Genomic DNA, 19,911 nt, shown 5'->3' with positions numbered 1-19,911 from the left:
TCTGCATTTTAATTTCAATTGTTGGATTCCGTCGCTAATTATCTGATGTCTATGGTCAACGTTAGATTGTCAGCGCCATTGAGCCAGTGTCGATGCTGACAGCTGAACTACAAATCCCGTCATGCTTTGCCATTTACAAAGCCGGTGGAGCTTGCCCGGATTTGTAGTCCACGGGCAGCACGTATAATAAAGCAATGTCATAATAAGGAGAGCGCCCCCAGGCGATGACTCTGAGCCCGTTACAAATCCATCTATAAACATTTATATTTAGTTTGAAGAATCGTAAAGAAAAACGGCAAACTGCGCATGACATCATCACGCCGCGCCGCAATGTTTGGGCGACGTGCGCGCTGCCGCGTCTGAGGTAGTGACGGGGACGTGCGGGGAGGTCTGTAGAGTGCAGCATGGCTCGGGTGGGAGCGGGACTGGTGATCCTCGGACTTGTAGTGTAACAACTTCCTGCCGGACACAGCATGGAGGACGTCAAGCTGGAGTTCCCTTCCCTCCCGCACTGCAAGGAGGACGCCGAGGTAAGCGAGGCCTCTGCCGGGTCATGTGACCGGGAGGAGGAAGCAGTGCTACAATGTCCCAGAACAGCGTATATTATAATATATAATAGTGTCATTCTAAGCTCTTCTATTATACGTGTACTATTATCACACATGTCCGCTCCACATCACCTGTATTACCGCTCAGTCTGTTACTATTGGGCTCTGTTCACATTACATTTGGGTGATACATGTGCTGTATGTATTTTTATGCAAATGTTTACTGTAACGTTCCCATAGGTTTCAATAAGACCGCACATGCTGAAAGGCTGTCCCTTTAGTGTAAGGTTGAGAGGTTAAAGGGTTAATTCGATCCCATAAAGTGGTTGCATCTTGCTAGGATATACCTTTTACTTACTTTCTGACTGGGTGGGCTACAACCTCTGGGACCCCCTCCAATCCTGAGAACGCCATCACTTTATGAGACGGGAATACCCCTTTAAGGCCAAGTTCACACCATGTTTGGTCATTCAGTTGATGGGACGTTTATTTAGGGCTCTGTGCAAATTAACGATAATGGGGTCCGCCATGGTGTTCATTTTATGGACGGAATAGCGCGGTCTTCATTACTATTCATTATAAGTCAGCGGGGTCTGTCAGGATTCATTGGTAGCTGTTCTAAATATATGTGGCCTGTATGTCAATGACTCCTAGCAAAAAAAAATCATCATCATCGTAATACAGTTCAGGTTTTTAAAGCGAGCCTGTCCCCTCTCCTGACACGTCTATTTTACTAAATACTTGTATACCCCATGAAATGACAATCTGCAGCATGTTTTCTTAGAACGGTGTTGTGCCGCTCCTCTGTTGTTCCTCCTAGAAATTTATTCATACATTTCTAAGAGGGATAACTGAGGAACGGCACAACGTAGAGATCTAAGCAAAGATGTTCCAGAATTGTTATATCATGGGGAATACAAGTATTTACTAAAGCAGACGTGACGGGTAAGTGGACGAGTTCTCTTTAAATACATTTGCCGGCTAGTTGGATATCTGCTAAAATTCACGATTTACTCACCTTTTAAATCCCCCGCGCAGTCCTCCGGGCTGTTTACGATGCCGTAATGATGTTCTGCCCTGACACGTGACTGGCTGACAATCACTGGCCGCATCGGGGACGTCAGTCGGGTCATCACAGCAGCGCTGTAAATAAGTCTGCAGGGGATTGATGGGGGATAAGTTTGGGACTCAAAATAGTAAAATAAATTACTGCTACAATCCACTCCGGTCCCCACTCCTCCTGTTGTTCCTCTGTGTGCACTGACGTTACGTCCGTAGTACTGACACATCACGTGACTGGTAATGTCACCACTATGTAAAGCGATTGGCTGTTGCCGACACGTTGTCACGATAGTCGTCTTGTCAGCATGTATGAAGGAACCACAGGAGAGGCGCGGGGGACCGGCATGGAATCGGTAAGGCTGTAGCACAGTTTATTTTAGCATTTTGAATCCAATTGCAGAGACTTTTCAAAAGTTTGATAAAAATGTAGTTCCTATTAAAAGGGGTTTTCCAGAATTGCAATGCCATAGAGACCTATCAAAAGTTTTGATCGGTGGGGGTCCGAGTACGGAGATCCCTCACCGTTGCTGAAACGAAGGTGCAGAAGCGCTCAGCTTAGCGACCCCGCTCCTTCGGCTGTGATCGGCGCTCGTCGTCAGTCTGAAGATCGCTCGTATAGAATGTCTATGAGAGCTGTCGTCAGCCTGACTGGGAGCGCCGGTCACAACAGAAGGTGCAGGGCGCTCAGCGGAGCGCTTCTGCACCTTCGTTTCAGCAACGGTTGGGGGTCTCAGAAGTCTGGATCGGTGGGGTCCGGGTGCTGATCTGTCTCTATGACATAGCAAAAGTTTGAAAGTGTAGTTCAGTTCCTGATCGTGTATGCAAGAATATGTCCCACCCCCTCCCAACTAATGAAATGTAATCTGTATCACGTATGCTGTCACCTGTTACTGTCACATAGTTACAGCTTCCATGCCGGTTACAGAGTACGTGTAATAATATGGTATTTGGCACCATAGGGAATATTGTTATCAGGTGCGGATTATTAGACAGGACTATAGTGCGAGAGCACAAACACCCACGTTCCCAGCTATCAAATAAATGTGTGGAGTTAAACTAAAATGTAACTTATTAGTATGGCTAAAAAGGATTCCAATTAGGACATACAACACATATATTTAAAAGTAACCAAGTTAGCTAGCAGGATGTGGTAAGTAGAGGAGCGCGACCGCAGTAAATGGAGTGAGTGCGGGGGTGCAGTAATACGGAAAACGGCGGCTGTGGTGCGCTGTGCCAATGACCATTCACTGAGATTTACAGTACAACTGCTAGCCTAACAATGAAATTAAAAGCACAGAAGCCCCCGCCCCCCCACACACATGTTTCGCTATACACGTAGCGTCCTCGGGTACAATGGGGCTAATGACGGCGTGCGCGAGGTTTCCTTCTCTTAAGACCTCGGAATGACGTATGAAAAGGTGTGGTCCTATGTAGAACCAATAGAAATGCCTAAGAGGGGGCGCGTGCCTCCGTCGAGTGTGATGGACGTGTGTACTGTCCAATCAGAGGGACAAGAGGTACATCCAATCAAGGAGCTCGGATGGTGCACGCGCACAGCAATAGAAGCCGCTATCCGACGAGCAAAGAAAAGAAAATGTCTGCGCACGTCAGAATACTTAGAAAACGGGCAGCCAGTGATGTAAGAACGGGCTCCGTCGCTGAAGAATAAATAGGCGGCCAATACCGGCCGATCACTGTTGGAAGAGTGAATGTCTAAGGGTATGTGCACACACACTAATTACGTCCGTAATTGACGGACGTATTTCGGCCGCAAGTACCGGACCGAACACAGTGCAGGGAGCCGGGCTCCTAGCATCATAGTTATGTACGATGCTAGGAGTCCCTGCCTCACTGCAAGACAACTGTCTCGTACTGAAAACATGATTATACTACGGGACAGTTGTCCTGCAGCAGGGCAGGGACTCCTAGCATCGTACATAAGTATGATGCTAGGAGCCCGGCTCCCTGCACTGTGTTCGGTCCGGGACTTGCGGCCGAAATACGTCCGTCAATTACGGACGTAATTAGTGTGTGTGCACATACCCTTAGTGTGAAGAAATACGGATTGCACATGTCAGAACACTTAGACATTCTAAGGAGAAAAGTTACAGAATAGCAAAGATGAGGATTAGCACGGTACTAAACTATAATTACAAGTGTGATGGATAGCACTAGTACGGTATAGCTGTGCGGCTGAAAAAGAGAACCTATTTGTCATCTGATATTAATGAAGGCAAAATAATTAATAGGCATTTTTACATATTAAGGGGGTAATAGAGAAGAAGGAATAGGTGTATATCCAAGTATTGGAGTCCTCCATAGAATATGTGTGACATAAGTGGAAATAAATATAGGTACGTATAAATTCAAATAACGAAGACCGCAATGCTGGTAGGGACGAGGGACAACTAATACGAATAATTAATTCTTGCCAGATTTTGGCATTTCTGATAACCGACAAAAGAGTACAAGATGGAGAAATACCTAGCATAGAGTTAATAGATATTCCCATGAAGTACGTCAGAGAAAAGTGACGAAGGTAAAACCCTCGTTCAGTCCAATAGGGGTTAAAGATTTTAATGTGTGAATCCATCTCTCTTCCTCCTGCAAAAGTTTTCTGTCCAGATTGCCGGCTCTTGGGCCCAGTTTAAGTTGGGTAATACCCCAGAATTGTAGGGAGGTGGTATTGCCATTGTGAATATGCTTTGAGAGAGGAGTATCCTCCTTGGTATTGATAGTACTCAGATGCTTTGAAATCCTTCTTCTGAATTGTTGGACAGTCTTACCGACGTATAATTTTAGACATGGACATTCAGCAGCATTTACTACTCCACTACTCTGGCAATTAATAAATTCTCTGATGGCAAAGGATTTACCATCGAAGGGATTGCAAAAAACTCTTTGTAGTGGGCATGAAGGGACAAAGTGAACATCTCCCACAAGGGTGAGAGCCTATTATGGGGGAAGAGAGCCAGGTCTTAGGTGGAATAGAAGGTTTAGAATAATGGCTATGCTCAAAAAACTCGGAGGTTCTTGTTATATTAGGAACATTAGAGATGGCATCCCCGAGGTCAGGGTCAGCTTGTAAAATAGGCCAGTGTTTTTGTAAAATATTAAAAAGACTTTAGAGGAACAACCGTCGAAGTTCCCTACACACCTGACAATAGATGGTGATTTTTTTTAGATTTACCACTCTCGCCATACAGCAGGTCCCCTCTCGTGGTCGCCCTAGCTTTCACAAACTCCCTATGTAGGGTCTTTTTGGGGTATCCCCGTGATAGAAATTTGAGATACAGAGTATCGCATTCCCTTTTGGAAGGTGTGATCATGTGAACAGTTCCTTCTGGCTCTAAAATATTGTCCAATTAGAATACGTTTCTTGAGTGCAGGTGGGTGAAAACTCTCCCAGTGTAGAAAGCTGTTAGAAGCAGTTGCTTTCCGGAATATATTTGTATGGACACTGCCACCAGGATCCAGAGACATTTTTAAATCGAGGAAATTAGTTTCTTTGTCATGTATTTCATAAGTGAATGTCATCCCAATATTGTTATTATTGAGAATAGCCATGAAGTCAGAAAATAGGGTCTTATTACCATCCCAAAAAATAGGAATATCGTCGATATACCTTCCCTAAAATAAAATGTGAGAAGTGAAAAAAGCAAATCAGTGAAAACTAAAGTGTCTTCCCACCACCCTATAAAAAGGTTTGCATAAGTGGGTGCACAGACTGTGCCCTTGGCAGTGCCTTTAAGTTGATGGTAGAACTTACCATCAAAAAGAAAATAATTGTAAGTAAGAATTTAAGAAGTGATCAAACAAATTTATTGTGTGCCTGGAATGGAGTGCCCTTAGTGCTCAAAAAACATTGTATGGCATCAAGGCCTAAATCATGCTTGATATTGGTGTAGAGGGATTGGACATGAATGCTTGCCATCATGGTGGTGGAAGTAACATTGATCTCCTGGATCCTGGTGAGAGTCATTTGTATCCCGTAAAAAAGAGGGCAGAGCTGTAACAAAGGATGGAAGGACTTCATCCACATACATGCTAATACCTTGTGTGAGATTGTTATTGCCCGACACAATAGGTCTGTCAGGTATAGGGCGAGAGCGCTTATGTATTTTCGGCAGTGCATAAAAGGTAGAAAGAGTAGGACTGGGATTACACATACATTTAAACTCCTCTAAAGAGATGAGATCCTGTGATTTAGCTTCAGTTAGAAGACAACGTAGCTCGGCTAGGAAGCAATCGGTAGGGTTCTTATTTAGGATGGTATAAGTGGACGTGTCATCCAACAGCTTATGGACCATGAGAACATAGTCCACTCCATCCATGCTGACAATATTCCCCCCCCCCCTTTGTCAGATGGCTTTAGAATTATTTCTTCATTCTTACGTAATTCATAAAGAGCGGTTTGTTCCATTCTACGGAGATTGTTAGGGGCTTTTACTTTATGGGATTTGATTTTTTTTCCTAGCTCCGCGCTAACCATTTTGACAAAAATGGCAATATGTGCATATGGTGAGAAAGGTGGAGTCGTCCGTGAATTTGGGACGTAGGGATGAAAAGGGGTGCCGTGTCAGCTCTAAATTCATTTACATTAGAAAGATCTTCGAGATTTCCGAAGGGTCCGAAGTTCAATACGGTCAATGGATTCAGTATCAGAGGGGTGTCCCTTAATGTATTTTAATAGAGCAAGTTTCCTTGCAAATAAGTTGATGTCCTTTGCCCAGGTGAATTCATTGAAGGAAGGGGTAGGAGTGTAGGATAAACATTTCCGTAGAAGTATTTCTTGATGTAAACTCAGCTGGACAGAGGACAAATTACAAATCTCCATTTCATTCCCAATGGAGGTGTCATTTTTAGGTATAGTTATTGGTTTTGGCTTCATGATACATTGGGTGGTCCTAAAAAAAGGGAATGTATTGGTGGTGCCCATGACAGCCGAGCCCGTGCTTGTTAGATTTGTGGTATTTCTGCCATTTGTACCTGTATTGGTCGCCAGTGTAGACGGAGTGGTCGGTATGTTGGTCGTTGAATATATTGGTAATGAGAGGAAGGTAGATGTAGCAGGAGTAGATACAATAGAGGTACTTCACAAGATGGTATTGTTCGGGCGTGCTGGATGTGTGGATTTTGGTACGGAGGGGATTCTCTTGGGTGGATTGTACCTTCTGTTCTTAATTTTGCGTTTAGCCCCTAATGTAGTATCATCCAACAGTGGTCTAGATTAGTCTGTGCCCGAAATATCAGACTCTGAAAACTCTGTAGATCTGATTTCACGATTGGAAAAAAGAATTGGAGAGAGCTACGTGTTCGATGGGGATATGCTTGTCCTGTATGGAAATCTCTAGCCTTAATGTCGCTCTGTAAATTTTCAATATTTTTTTTGCAGTCTAATTTCACAGTTGTTATACTCAGGTACTGAGTTACAGACTTGAATATCAGCGATTTCTCTTTCCAATTGTGAGTGAATTTTAGCAAAGTCTCTTTTTTCAAACTCAAGAAGATGAAGCTGTGCTGTCAGTTTCACTTTCCGTTGCGGGTTCACCCGACGGAACCCCGGAACGGAAATGAACGGTGATGTGAACAGGCCCTTAATACAAGTTACATTTTAGTTTAACTCTACACATTTATTTGATTGCTGGGAACGTGGGTGTTTGTGCTCTCGCACTATAGTCCTTCCTTGAATGTTTATTGCCCGCCAGCTATCAGGGTCATTCTATAGTCTCTGCGGATTATTATTCAATCACCTCTATTATTGTGTTGTCACTGCGCAGTCTATTGTTATCTGGTTTCATGGATTATTTTTAATATGTGACTCATTGTTATGTACTAGACGCTGTGTAGACTTATTATTGTAGGTTCTTCCCTATTTACTAAAACTAAGTTCTGCAACGATTATCACGCGCACTAAATATAGGATTTAAAGGAGTTTCCAATTTTAATATATTTTGTGTTTCAATGTCTTATCGTGTTCAAGATCTCTGCTTGCTGTGAGTACATGGGAAACCCGCTCTGTTCGGCTAAGTTCACATTGGGTGGTTACGCTGCGTAATAGCACACACCATATCCGGAATTCCGGGTGAAAAACCTCATCAAACTATGGTGCAGTTTCTCGCCCGGATTGTCTGCTGCGGAAAACTGCAGCACTCAGCCTGCCAGCCTCCTGGGATGATGTTTAATCCTATGTGACCGTCGCTACAGCCTGTGATTGGCTGCAGCGGTCACATGGGATGAAACGTCATCCCAGGAGGCCACGCTGAAGGAAGGAACGGAGGCTTCTGGGTAAGTATGAGATTTTTTTTTTTTCCCGAGTTGCGTTTTATGCGGTGTAATCGATGCGAACCAGCTGCAAAAAACGCAAAAACTGCTATTTGTTGCGGGATTTACCTCCCCATTAAATTAAATGGGGAAAACCCGCAACAAATAATGCACAGTTTACGCAAATACAATTGACATGTTGCGGAATAGAATTCCGCAACGCAGGTAAATTTCTGAGCGGTTTTCCCCCTTCGTATTTATGCAGCGTGTGGGTTTCTTTTCTCATCCGCTTTGCTGCTGCTGTATTTGCTGCGGGTTTTCCGCAATGAATTCCGTTGCGGAAAAAACGCTCAATGTGTAAACTTACCCTTCATGTCTAACTCAGCTCAGTGAAGGCTTGTTATAAAAGAGAGAGATCTGATACACTGTAACAAGTCCCCATCTGTGTCTATTGGGAATTATTTCTGCCTCTGGATGTTGACTGGAATGTTCACACTTATTCACAGCAAGCAGAGGTCTTGAAAATGGCGACCAACTGAAACGCAAAGTATATTAGAAAGTTGCAGAACTTTTTACTGTACAACTGAAAAGTTTTTGTGCCCTGATCTCTTTATATCCAGCGGTCTATCGTCTGGTTTGGTGCGACTGTCATCTGACAGCAGCTTCCTTCTCCTGCTTGTCCTGACCCTGGTTATAATTATATTATACGGATACACATAAAGGATGATAATAAACGCCTTCCACTGCTCCATTGACCTCAACAGTACAAATAATAGAAAGTCAGGTTAAAGAGATTGTCCAGGGTCAGAAAATGTGTCTGCTTTTTTCCAAAAACAGCGCCACACCGGTCCATAGTTGTCTGGTATTGCAGCTCCACTCGATTTTGAAGTAAATTGGTCTGAGCTGCAGTACCACACACAACCTGTGGACCGGTGTGGTGCTGTTTCTGGAGGAGAGCAGTCAAGTTTTCTAATCCTGGACAATCCCTGATATGAAGCGATCTGATGGCGGTCATGGTCACGTGGATTTAATCTGTTTCTTTTCCATCAGGACTGGAGTTATCCGATGAGAAGGGAGATGCAGGTAGGTTTTATCGGCTTCTTCCATTTTTATGTATATTTGCTGTTATCTGATTGGGGGGGGGGGGGGGTCTTATTTCATGCCATCTTGTTAATATTGTTACAATTTGTTTTAGGAAATTTTACCTGGCCTGTTTTTGGGTCCGTACTCGGCAGCAATGAAGAGCAAGGTGTGTGCGTGTCCTGAATTGAATTAATTTTAAGTGATGCAATCATAATGGCGGTGTAGTTCTGTAATTTTGCCTCCATTTAAGGGTATGTTCACAAAACCTATTTTCGTCCGTTTTTCCGGCCATAAACGCCCGAAAAATCGGAAGCAGAACGCCTCCAAACATCTGCCCATTGACTTCAATGGGAAAACGGCGTTCTGTTCCGACGGAGCATTGTTCGCAGGGCGAAAAAGAAGTACAGGATACTTCTTGGGACGTTTTTGGAGCTGTTTTCCATAGACTCTATTGAAAAAAGCTACAAAAACGGCCGCGAAAATCACGAGTGCCACAAAAAAACGTCTGAAAATCAGGAGCTGTTTTGTCTTGAAATGAGTGGTGCTGTTTCCTGGATTAAAAGCGATGTACACCTTTTCAAAGGGTTATAATATATATTTTTTTTTTTATATCGTTGCGGAGAGGCAGCTGACCAAGTCAGTCTATCCAAAGAGTTTGTAGCACAAGGGTACTTGAGATAGTCCAGACAATGGCAGAGGCTTTAGCACGGATGGAGCTAGATGTGGCAGGTTGCGCCAGACGTGGCGGATGACTGTAGATGGCACAACACGACTCCAACACTAGACAGGCTCAGGAACTAAACACAGCACAGGATACAGGTAGCAGGGCAACGCTAAGGGACCATTTGTGATACAGACATGGGATGACTACAACAACGCTCAGGCAAGGAGTGAAAGGGCAGGGCCCTTTTTATAGTTCAGGGTTATCTGGAGATAATTAATTACATATGCGTGCGCTGGCCTATTAAGGCCGGGAACTAGCGCATCCGCCCCCTAGTGGACACTACAGAGCAGGGCGGCCGCATGTGCTGACGTCTCCGGGGAGGGAGATATTAACAGGAAGAGAGAGGTCTGCGGCCGTCAGGTAAGTGGAGGCTGCGGTCCATTACAGTATCTAGTCCTGAAATCTGTATCAGTCAGGTCAGCGGGACTGACGGGTTCAGTGTCAGTGGGATCCACACATGCAGGCGTTCTTACGCAGTGTGTCCGTTGCGTGAAACTCACTGCGTGTCCTATATTGGTGCGTTTTCCCGCACCTACGCGCCCATTAGAGGCCGGATTCACACGGGCATTGTGCATCACTGTCGTTTTTCATGTCCGAGGTGCATCCGTGCGCTGCGGGGGTGTGATATCACACATCCCCCATAGACTAGCGTCTATGGAGGGATGCGTGAAAAAATAGGGCGTGGACGGCCCTATAGAATTATATAGGTCCGTGTGATGGCCATTGTTATAACAGCCATCACACGGACGTATACCACACATGTGAATAAGGCTGAAGTCAATGGGTGCGTGAAAATCATGTACAGCACACGGATGCACATCCGAGTGCGTGATTTGCGTGTCCATTTTATTGGAAAAAATAGTGCTTTGCAAGTGCGTGAAAAACCCATGGCACTCGCAAAGCACATCGCATAACGCAACACGCACGGACCAGATTCAGGCGCGTTTTTCACGTGCGTGAATCTGATACGCTCTTGTGAATGCAGCCTTATGAACTTAGATGTGATCGGCAACCGATTGATCCTGCGTGTCCCGCTGACCTGACGGATACAGGTTTCATCGCTAGATACAGCTGCTCTGTATACAGGATCTAAAGCAGCTGTATCTCAAAAAGTGAGAATAATTTGTAGTAAAAAGTAATTAGAAAGTTGCACCAATCACACTGATAGACGTTTTTATTAAAAAAAAAAAAAAAATGTTTTCAAAGGTGCACACAGCCATTTATACGACACTCGTACAACCCGTTTAACAAGACTCTTATCCCTAATTTATTGCAGCTCGCGATACTTCAGAAATACGGCATAACGCACCTAATCTGCATAAGGCAAAGCATTGAAGCCAATTTCATCAAACCAAACTTTCAACACTTATTTCGGTAAGTGACGTTGATTTATGTTTCACCGTGGGCTTTGCTTTCCATCGTGGTTCTGATCTGTAATAAGTTTGTGAACCCCTGACTATGCCCCCAACTGCTGCTATGACAAACCAGATCATCTAGGAAGGTTTCCTACCAGATTTTAGAACATGGCGTTCGTTATTTGCCTCTAGTTCGCTACAGTAGGTTGGGCACCGATGTCGTTGTTCCAATTCATCCCAAAGTTTTTGACGGGTTTGAGGACAGGGCTCCGTGTAAGTTACTGCTCATTAAATATTGCTTATCTAGGGAAGATTTGGATAAATTCTCAGTATCTACTGCGTTTCCTTCCCAGTATTGAGAATTATAATCAATAATGTCATTCCCAATGCAGGGCTTAAGGGGGCGGAGCATGACACAGGGATAAAAAGAAGACCAAAAAAAAAAATAAAATTGCTGTCCTGCTCCACCCCCTCAGGTCTTGCCCAGAGTGTAGTGTACTGATACTTTCATAAAACGTTTGACATGTCAGAAGTTTTGATCGGTGGGGGTCCGAGCTAAAACTAAGCGCTCAGATGAGCGATGTGCAGATTTGTTCCTCGTCCGCTCTGCTCGCTCGGCTTCCCAATGAAAACAGATCAGAGACGAAGCGGCACACATTTTAGCGATCGGTGGTGGTCTCAGTGCTCGGACCCCCACCAAACAAAGCTTCTGACATGTCACCCTTATTTGCACGGCCTTAACAGTACCAACCTTGGCATGCTCCATGGTGCCGCTGTATATCCTCCTTCACATGGCTCGGTCTGACTCTCGGGATTTCATATTTGTTCATGTGCTATAGTTTTTATATTGACCCTGGTTATATAATCAATCAATGATCAATAAATCGCTGAGCTCCTCAGTACGACCCGTGTTACTGCTAAGGCCTTGTTCACACCGTGCAGATTTTGCATGCATTTTTTTACGCTAAAACCAGAATTGGATTCAGGAGAGGAGACCTAGAAGACCTTCCTTTTATATATTTCTTATGTTTAGGTTCTGCTCCTGGTTTTGGCTTAAAAAATACCTGCAAAATCATCTGCACTGTGTGAACAAGGACTAATGTGTGTCTATGGAGATTGCATGGGATGTTTATACATCTGTTTGCAATGCGTGTGTCAGAAATGGCCCAACTCGGTAATTAAAAGGGGAGATGACGAGATGACGGGTGCAAAGGAAAAGTGGAGCCGTTTTCAGGTTGCAGAGTTTTTTTTGTTCCTTTTGCATCAGTTTTGATTCCAAATGACACTCAGTGGCTGCGGAAAACCACCGCGGACGTTCGCTGCGTTTTTTTCATCTCCCATTGAAATCAATGGGAGGCGTTTTTTTGGCGCGGTTTCCGATGCAGGTTCCCCATCAAAAAAGCGTGTCAAAAAACTCTGTGTGAACAGGGCCTTACAGACCGCTCTTCTGTCTCCTGACCGTTTTCTGTTTTGGTTCACAGATATTTAGTGCTGGATATTGCAGATAACCCCATTGAGAACATAATACGTTTTTTTCCTATGGTAAGTATGGCATGGCTGGCGCTGTCCGGGTAGATGAAGGTGCATTGCCCCCATTATAACCCTAATAGTCCCGGGAGGCGGTCGCTGTACGAGGGACTGTTTAACATTGGGTTTGATCCTGGTTCGTGTGGAAGTAATGGCCGCTGCTGACGCTTCTTGCATCCTGACCAGACCCGGAGTCTTGTAGTGGGACGTGCGACTGGTTTCCAGTGCGGCCAGTACAGTTGTTACGGATTCCAGGAAATTCTGTCAGTCTGAGGATCAAAGACCCCGTATTTATAGTGAAGCCTTTATTAAAGGGAAATGATTCTCTAGAAAAGTACAACCAGTGCTTGTAAATGTATGGAAATCTGTGCTTAAAGCGGACCCGTCTGTTTAAGTAAATACTTGTATTCCACATGATCTCACAATTCTGCAGCATCTTTTCTTAGATCTCTATGTTGTGCCGTTCCTCAGTTATTCCTCCTAGAAAATAATGAATTGACAAGTGGGTGTTACCAGTTGGGGGTGTGTCTCTATACAGACTGACATTGTCCAATCAGTGCTGAGAAAGTGAGACTGTGTAGGGATTACACCCCTGTGACCAGGGGAATGCAAACATCCAGTTGTCAATTTATTCATACATTTTCAGGGGGAATAACTGAGGAACAGCGCAATGCAGAGTTCTAACAAAAATGCTGCAGAATTGTTATTTCATGAGGAATACAAATATTTACTAAACCAAACGTGTCAGGAGAGGGGACAGCTCCTCTTTAAAAGGGGTATCTAGGATAAGAGGCTTCTTTTTTCCAGAAACAGCGCCCCTATTGTCCGTTGACTGTGTCTGGTATTGCAGTTCAGCACCATTCAAGACCATACCAGACACAACATACGGACATGTCAAAAACCAATATATTTTTTTCCGATCCCATAGAACCCCTTTTTAATTGGCGCAACTCCCTATAATTCCGTGTTAACAGGGCACCATAAACCCGGGACAGACCTACTGACCGGCACCAGCGTATAGTGCAGGTTGTGGGACTTTGGATATTAGGAGAATTCCTGCTTCGTTGTTTGTACTCGGCCACAAATACCCCCAGCACGTGTTTAACTCCTCGTTGTACAGCGGATTATCTGTATTACTTCTCTTCTCATTCTCCTCTTTCTTTATAGACGAAGGAATTCATAGATGGATGTTTACAGTCTGGAGGTAGGTCCGTGTATTGATATCGCCTCTAGCGGCAAATATATAGATGGAAAATTCACCTTTTAAAGGGTAACTAAACATTTGACAAACTTCTGACATGTCAGAAGTTTTGATTGGTGGGGGTCCGAGCATGGAGACCCCCACCAATCGCTAAAATGAAGCTGCAGAAGCGCTCGTGTGAGAGCTCAGCCGCTTAGTTTCTCTTCGGCTTTTTCCCGGAAAACAATGTATCGGTGTACGGGCTCAATAGAAAGTCTATGATCCCGTACACCGCTACATCGGCTCTCTGGAAAAAGCCGAACAGACACGAAGCGGCTGAGCGCTCGCACGAGCGCTTCTGCAGCTTCATTCTAGCGATTGGTGGGGGTCTCCGTGCTCGGACCCCCACCAATCAAAACTTCTGACAGGTCACTATGACATTTCAGAAATTTTGTGAAATGTTTAGTCACCCTTTAAAGATCTGATCTGGGGACTGCTAAATAGTGCGCCCCCTACTGTTTTGTTCAGGCTCAGACCTTTCTCAAGGGCAGGGGGATAATTGGCCCTGTATGGACGTTCTTGGTTATAGTTTGTACTTGTTGCTGGTTCTGTTACATAAGAGTTTGTCTCCCTTTTTGTATAATTTAGTATCTTTTTTTTGTTGTGCAGGTAAAGTCCTCATCCACGGGAATGCGGGAATCTCTAGAAGCGCCGCCTTGGTTATTGCCTACATCATGGAAAACTTTGGCATAAAATACAGGTAGCGACAAAAACGTATTGTGGCAAGGTGTCAACTGATGATGCTTTCTTTTCCCTTGATATGGATGTGACGTGGCTGGGTGAACACTACATGGCATCACCGCACAAGAAAACTTTACCGTTACCTCTCCTGACACGTCTGTTTTTTAGTAAACACTTGTATCCCCTATAAAATAACGCTTCTGGAACATATTTTTTTATGCATTGTGTCGTTCCTCCATTGTTCCTCTTACAAATGTATGTATGAATTGACACTTGGGAGGAGTTACCAGTTGGGATTGTGTCCCTACACAGACTGACATTGTGCTGTCAGGAAGACTAGGGACACGCCCCTTTGTCAAGGTGACAATGGTAACACCCACTTAATTTATTTATACATTTCTAGGAGGAATAACGGAGGAATAACAGAACACATAGTTGTAAGCAAATATGTTCCGGAATTGTGACTTTATGGGACATACAAGTATCTACTGAAACAAACATGTCGTGGGAATTTGTTCTCTTGAAAGATTTTAATTTCTTTGTAGATTTACTTCTGGCTTTGGCTGAAAAAAACTGCATGTGTGATTCCTGCCTCTGGCTGTGTTCACATGTAGCGTAAGTACTGCAGATTTTCTGCAATGGATTTCATTGTGTAAAATCCGCAGTGTATTACAGTAGCAGCAGAGTGGATGAAATTTCAACAAATCTCCACGCGCTGCGGAAACAAAAAATAGCCGAAGAACGTTCATAAATTTACCTGCGGTGCGTTTTTTTTAATCCGCAGCATGTCAATTTATGTTGTGGGTTTTCCCCCCATTTAATTCAAAGGGGATGTAAAATAACCAAGATCTCTCTGCGTCCAGGACGTATCCCTCCCTGTGTAAACATCGCCTTAGAGTAAGAGTGCCCGTACACGTGGCAGCCGTGGCGCGGTTCTGTGCAGCATGGCTTGTATAGGTGAAGCACGTTGAAAACTGCCCGGCTCTCTGCCGTCACCACTGTGTACGGGCGCCCTAACTCTAAATTGGGTTAATTTGTTGCATTTTTCTCAAACACTTTGATTCCACTGTGTAAGGGCCTGTTCACATCAGCGTTGGCTTTCCGTTCTGGGGTTCCGTCGGGTGAACCCCGCAATGGAAAGTGAAACTGAAACCACAGCTTCCGTTTCAGTCACCATTGATATCAATGGTGATGGATACATCGCTAATGGTTTCCGTTCGTCACCATTCCGGCAGGTTTCCGTTTTAACGACTGAATCAATAGCGGAGTCGATTCCGTCGGAAAACCGGAAACCTGCCGGAATGTTGAACGGAAACCATTAGCGATGTATCCGTCACCATTGATATCAATGGTGACTGAAACGGAAGCTGTGGTTTGTTTCACTTTCGGTTGCAGGGTTCACCCGACGGAACGCGAACGCTGAGGTGAACAGGCCCTAAGGATGGAGATGGTCACATAATCGGACAATCATGAAAACAATGCGAGCCGTTACATGATGCGCGCGCTGACCTCACCTCTGTGTGCTTTGCTCCCAGGGATGCGTTCACATACGTTCAGGAGAGAAGGTTCTGCATTAACCCCAATGCTGGATTTGTACATCAACTTCAGGTATTGGTTTGATTTTGTTTTTATATATTGGCTAATACATGTTCTAAAGTCTTGGCACTGGACTTGTATCATTATCTGTCCTCATTTCCAGGATTTACTGCTCCATTTATGTATTTTCTGTTGTGTGCTTCTAGTTTTACACACTGACATGCGTGCACATGGAAGTCGCAGTAAAATTGTTGCATGACAGCGATGCAACCGCAATGGTTTCTTATGACAAAAAAAGTTGCAAGAAACTTTGACTTGCAAAACAACATAACTTTTTACATAGGGAATCATTGTGATTCTTGGTGTCGAGGTGCAGTGGTGTTAGGGTACGAGCACACTGGGCGTAAACACTGCGGATTCTCAGCTATGGATTTCATTGTGAAAAATCTGCAGCATAATACAGTAGCAGCCGAGTGGATGAGATTTGAACAAATCTCATTCACACGCTGCGGAAAAAAAAAAATCAGCCGAGAAGCCTGCGTCCATTCATGCTGCGGAATCGCTGCTCTTCTGTTGCCGGTTTTCTCCATTGAATGTTAATGGCAAGGTAAAACCTGCAACAAAGAGCCGTGTGTTGCAACTTTCGATTGAAACTGATTCCACCGCAAAAATCCTTGTACTTACCCCCGGCCATAGTCCTAGAGACGCGTTTCATCCCATGTGACTGCGCTCAGAACAGAGAAACGCGTCTCTAGGACTATGGCCGGGGGTAAGTACAAGCGTTGTTTTTTTTTTTTTTATATATATATCTCCTCTGCGGTTTCCAGGACGTCTACACTGTTTACGCAGCTTATCCGCCCTGTGTGTTTCTACCCTTACAGTGACTGGAGTCAGTTTGTGGCCCTTTTCATGGGTTCATCAGTGGTTCACCCTGTCCGTCTGCTTTGTCTGCAGGAATACGAAGCCATCTATCTAGCAAAACTAACCATCAAAATGATGTCTCCTCTGCAGTTGGGGAGGACGTTCTCCTTACAGTCCGGTGCTGTGGGTAAGCTGCTGCTTCTCCTCTTTATTATATGGAAAACCAATACAATACCAGCTTCTATTGTACCGATCAGTGATTGGCATTGGTAGCGTATCCCGGGGATCTGACCTCTGGTGCCTCCATGACCCCTAAAATAAAGGGATGGCAGCGCCACTTCCAACTCCACGCTGTGCAGCTATTATACTTGCATGAATGGTTGGGAGTAGCACTGGCCGAGGCCTTTTTGTTCTAGGAATCAGATGCCCCCCTCCCCCAGTCTCCCACACGGCGTACAAGTTTGCGATATTTCTATTGCTTCTGACTGCTATTTTTTGCGTGTTTTCTCCATGGCTGAATTTTTCCCATTTGGGGTTCTGCCATATTTTTAACGTTTGCATCAGCTCAGCAGCATTGTGTCTCATCAGGTGTTCACTGAAAGTGCTAAATTGATTTTGCAACATTGATTATTTTGTGCCTGTCGACCAAATTGGTACACCACTAGTTGTATTTTGCGCTGCTCGTCTGGTATTGCAGTTCAGCCCCATTCACACATGCAGGAGTTTTCACGCACCTATGCGCCCATTGAAGACAATGGGTGCGTGAAAACCACTCAACGCAACACACACGGACCAGATTTACTCGTGTGAATGTAGCCTAAGCATTGCACCACATCTCTGACAGAAGGCTGTGAATAGTCTCCTGCTCACGATTGGAATGTCTGTGTTCTCTTTCTGCCTTTTCATGATGAAGCTCCATCATTTCTTCATGTTGGCGGAGTGGGAGAGACCTAAGCAAGTCTGTAACACTGAGAGGCAGTCTATTGTATAGCAGTTACAGCTCTTGCACACGTTAGAGTTCGGGCCGTAAAAAACGATCCGTGTCGTGTTGGCCGTAATTCCCGGCCTGACCGCGTTAAAGGTGAACGGGACTCCTAGCATCATAAATGTCGACGATGGCAAGAGACCCGTTCCGGGAAATCCAGCCGACACTCGGACCGTTTTTCACGGCCCGATCTCGTGCAAGAGGTGTTAGTCAATTGTGCAGTAGCCGATCAATCACCTGATTTCACAGAAAACAAAGGTAGAAATACAAACCAAGAACTGACTTCTACTAGTGCATGTGGTGGTAATAATCTGGATGTGTGCAGTTACTGCAGATTATACTGTTACCTGGATCCATAAGGCCCTGTTCACACAGAGGTTTTTTTTTGCAGCCATTCCGATGCAGATCTTGACGCCTATATTTGCAGAATTTTTCTGGTTGCGGCCGTTTTAGCACCGTAGGCAAAAAAAAAAAAAAGATTCCTGTGCCTCCAATTGATTTCAATGGGAGGTGGAACCGCGGCCGCTTTTTTTTATTATTTTTTTTTTTACCGCGAGCAGCTAAAAGCTGCTGCTGGGGAAAACGCCTCCGTCTCCCATTGAAATCAATGGAAGGCCTCGTGCACACTACTGTATTGGTTTTGCGGTCCGGAAAAAAAACCCCTTGTTGTGCGTCAGTGTATCATCCAGACCGTAAAATTACTTGTCCAAAGTTGTGGCCCCTGCATCGATCCGTGTAAATCACGGTCGTGTGCACGGGGCCATAGAAAAGACCGGATCGGCGGTTTATCTGCAAAAATGCGGATAAATGACGGTCCTGTGCGTGAGGCCTAAGGCACGCTTGCTCCATTTATTAAGTTAATGTAAAGTTAAAGGTGTCGTCGTCGTTGTCGAATTATACCATAAATTTGTTGCGGGTCTCCGTTTAATTTTTTTTTGCTTTACCCTTTGTGTTTAGGAAGTCTGAAGCGGACGCTTGATGAGGAAGATGAGCTCGGGAACATGCAGATGTCTGCAGCCTACGAGGGCTGAATTCCAACCGGACCCCCCCCCCCCAGGGCCCCCATTAATCACACGCGGCTCACGTCACCTTCTTGTCCAGGTGCTGCTATTGTAGAGACAATAACGGAACTTTCCATGGATGAGTGGATTTCACTGATTGTTTTACTGCTTTTTACACGGCCGTTTTACTGAAGAATTTTTTTCTCCTCCTTTTTTTTTTTTTTTTTGATGTGCAAAGAGGTATTACTGCAATAAGGCACTTTCATACTTGAAATTTTTCTTCTTCTTTTTTTTTTTTTTGTAATGCAACCGATGGGAGCGAGACCTGTTTCTACCTAAAGTTATTTGTTTAATTTATAAGAGAAGCTTTAGTAATGAAAACTTTGCTAAACTTTTTGTGTTTTGTAAATACAATTTTATAGGTTTAGAAGTTCTGAATTTTTTAACAGACTGAGTTCTATACTGAAAAAGAAAAAATACAAAAAAAAAAAAAACAACCATAACCCTGATCATTGGGGCAGATTGTACACTGTTGATATAACCGCAAGTATCAGAGTCCTTTTTTTATGCAATTTATATTGTGGCATTGGCCTGAAAGTCGAAACTGAGCTTGTTCCTACATAAGATTGTTCTGAAGTTTTCCAAATAAACAGATCTAAATTTAATATGGAAATGTTTCTCTTGCATGGACCGACCTATAAAGTGTAATGGAGGGCCTAAGACGAGCTGCTAATATCATTCATTCCTGAATGTATGATAACTGGGAAAAATAGATTGCATATCCCGTTAGGTGTAATATCCCTTTAAAAAAAAAAAAAAAAAAAAAATTTTACAAATTTTGAACTTTTAGTCCCCCTGGGGTACTTCAACCAGCGATGGTTGGATCGCTTGTACTAATGTATTGCAGTAGATCGTCTTTCTGGCAGGGCTTAGTAGGAGCACGTTCACTCCATGAGCCCGTTCCATACTCCCCCCTACCTGGCTATGATGTATGGATACATCAAATGTCAGGAAGGGGTTAAAACAACCTCACCCCTAAAAAGA

General features: G+C 44.2%; 1 protein-coding gene across 1 annotated transcript; it reads left to right on the top strand.

Annotated features, from left to right (window-relative positions):
• Window positions 1-341: 341 nt before the first annotated feature.
• On the top strand, window positions 342-19,532 carry STYX (serine/threonine/tyrosine interacting protein). The gene is made up of 10 exons (XM_075843557.1): window positions 342-530; window positions 8,925-8,957; window positions 9,070-9,123; window positions 10,958-11,055; window positions 12,518-12,578; window positions 13,731-13,767; window positions 14,413-14,503; window positions 16,020-16,092; window positions 16,975-17,068; window positions 18,824-19,532. The coding sequence occupies exons 1-10, from the start codon at window positions 474-476 to the stop codon at window positions 18,895-18,897; spliced, it is 672 nt and encodes a 223-aa protein (XP_075699672.1). The 5' UTR covers window positions 342-473; the 3' UTR covers window positions 18,898-19,532.
• Window positions 19,533-19,911: the final 379 nt, after the last annotated feature.

This window comes from Rhinoderma darwinii, chromosome 12 (genome assembly GCF_050947455.1).
Source record: "Rhinoderma darwinii isolate aRhiDar2 chromosome 12, aRhiDar2.hap1, whole genome shotgun sequence".
NCBI lineage: Eukaryota > Metazoa > Chordata > Amphibia > Anura > Rhinodermatidae > Rhinoderma > Rhinoderma darwinii.
This window is presented reverse-complemented; position numbering and strand designations above follow the sequence as displayed.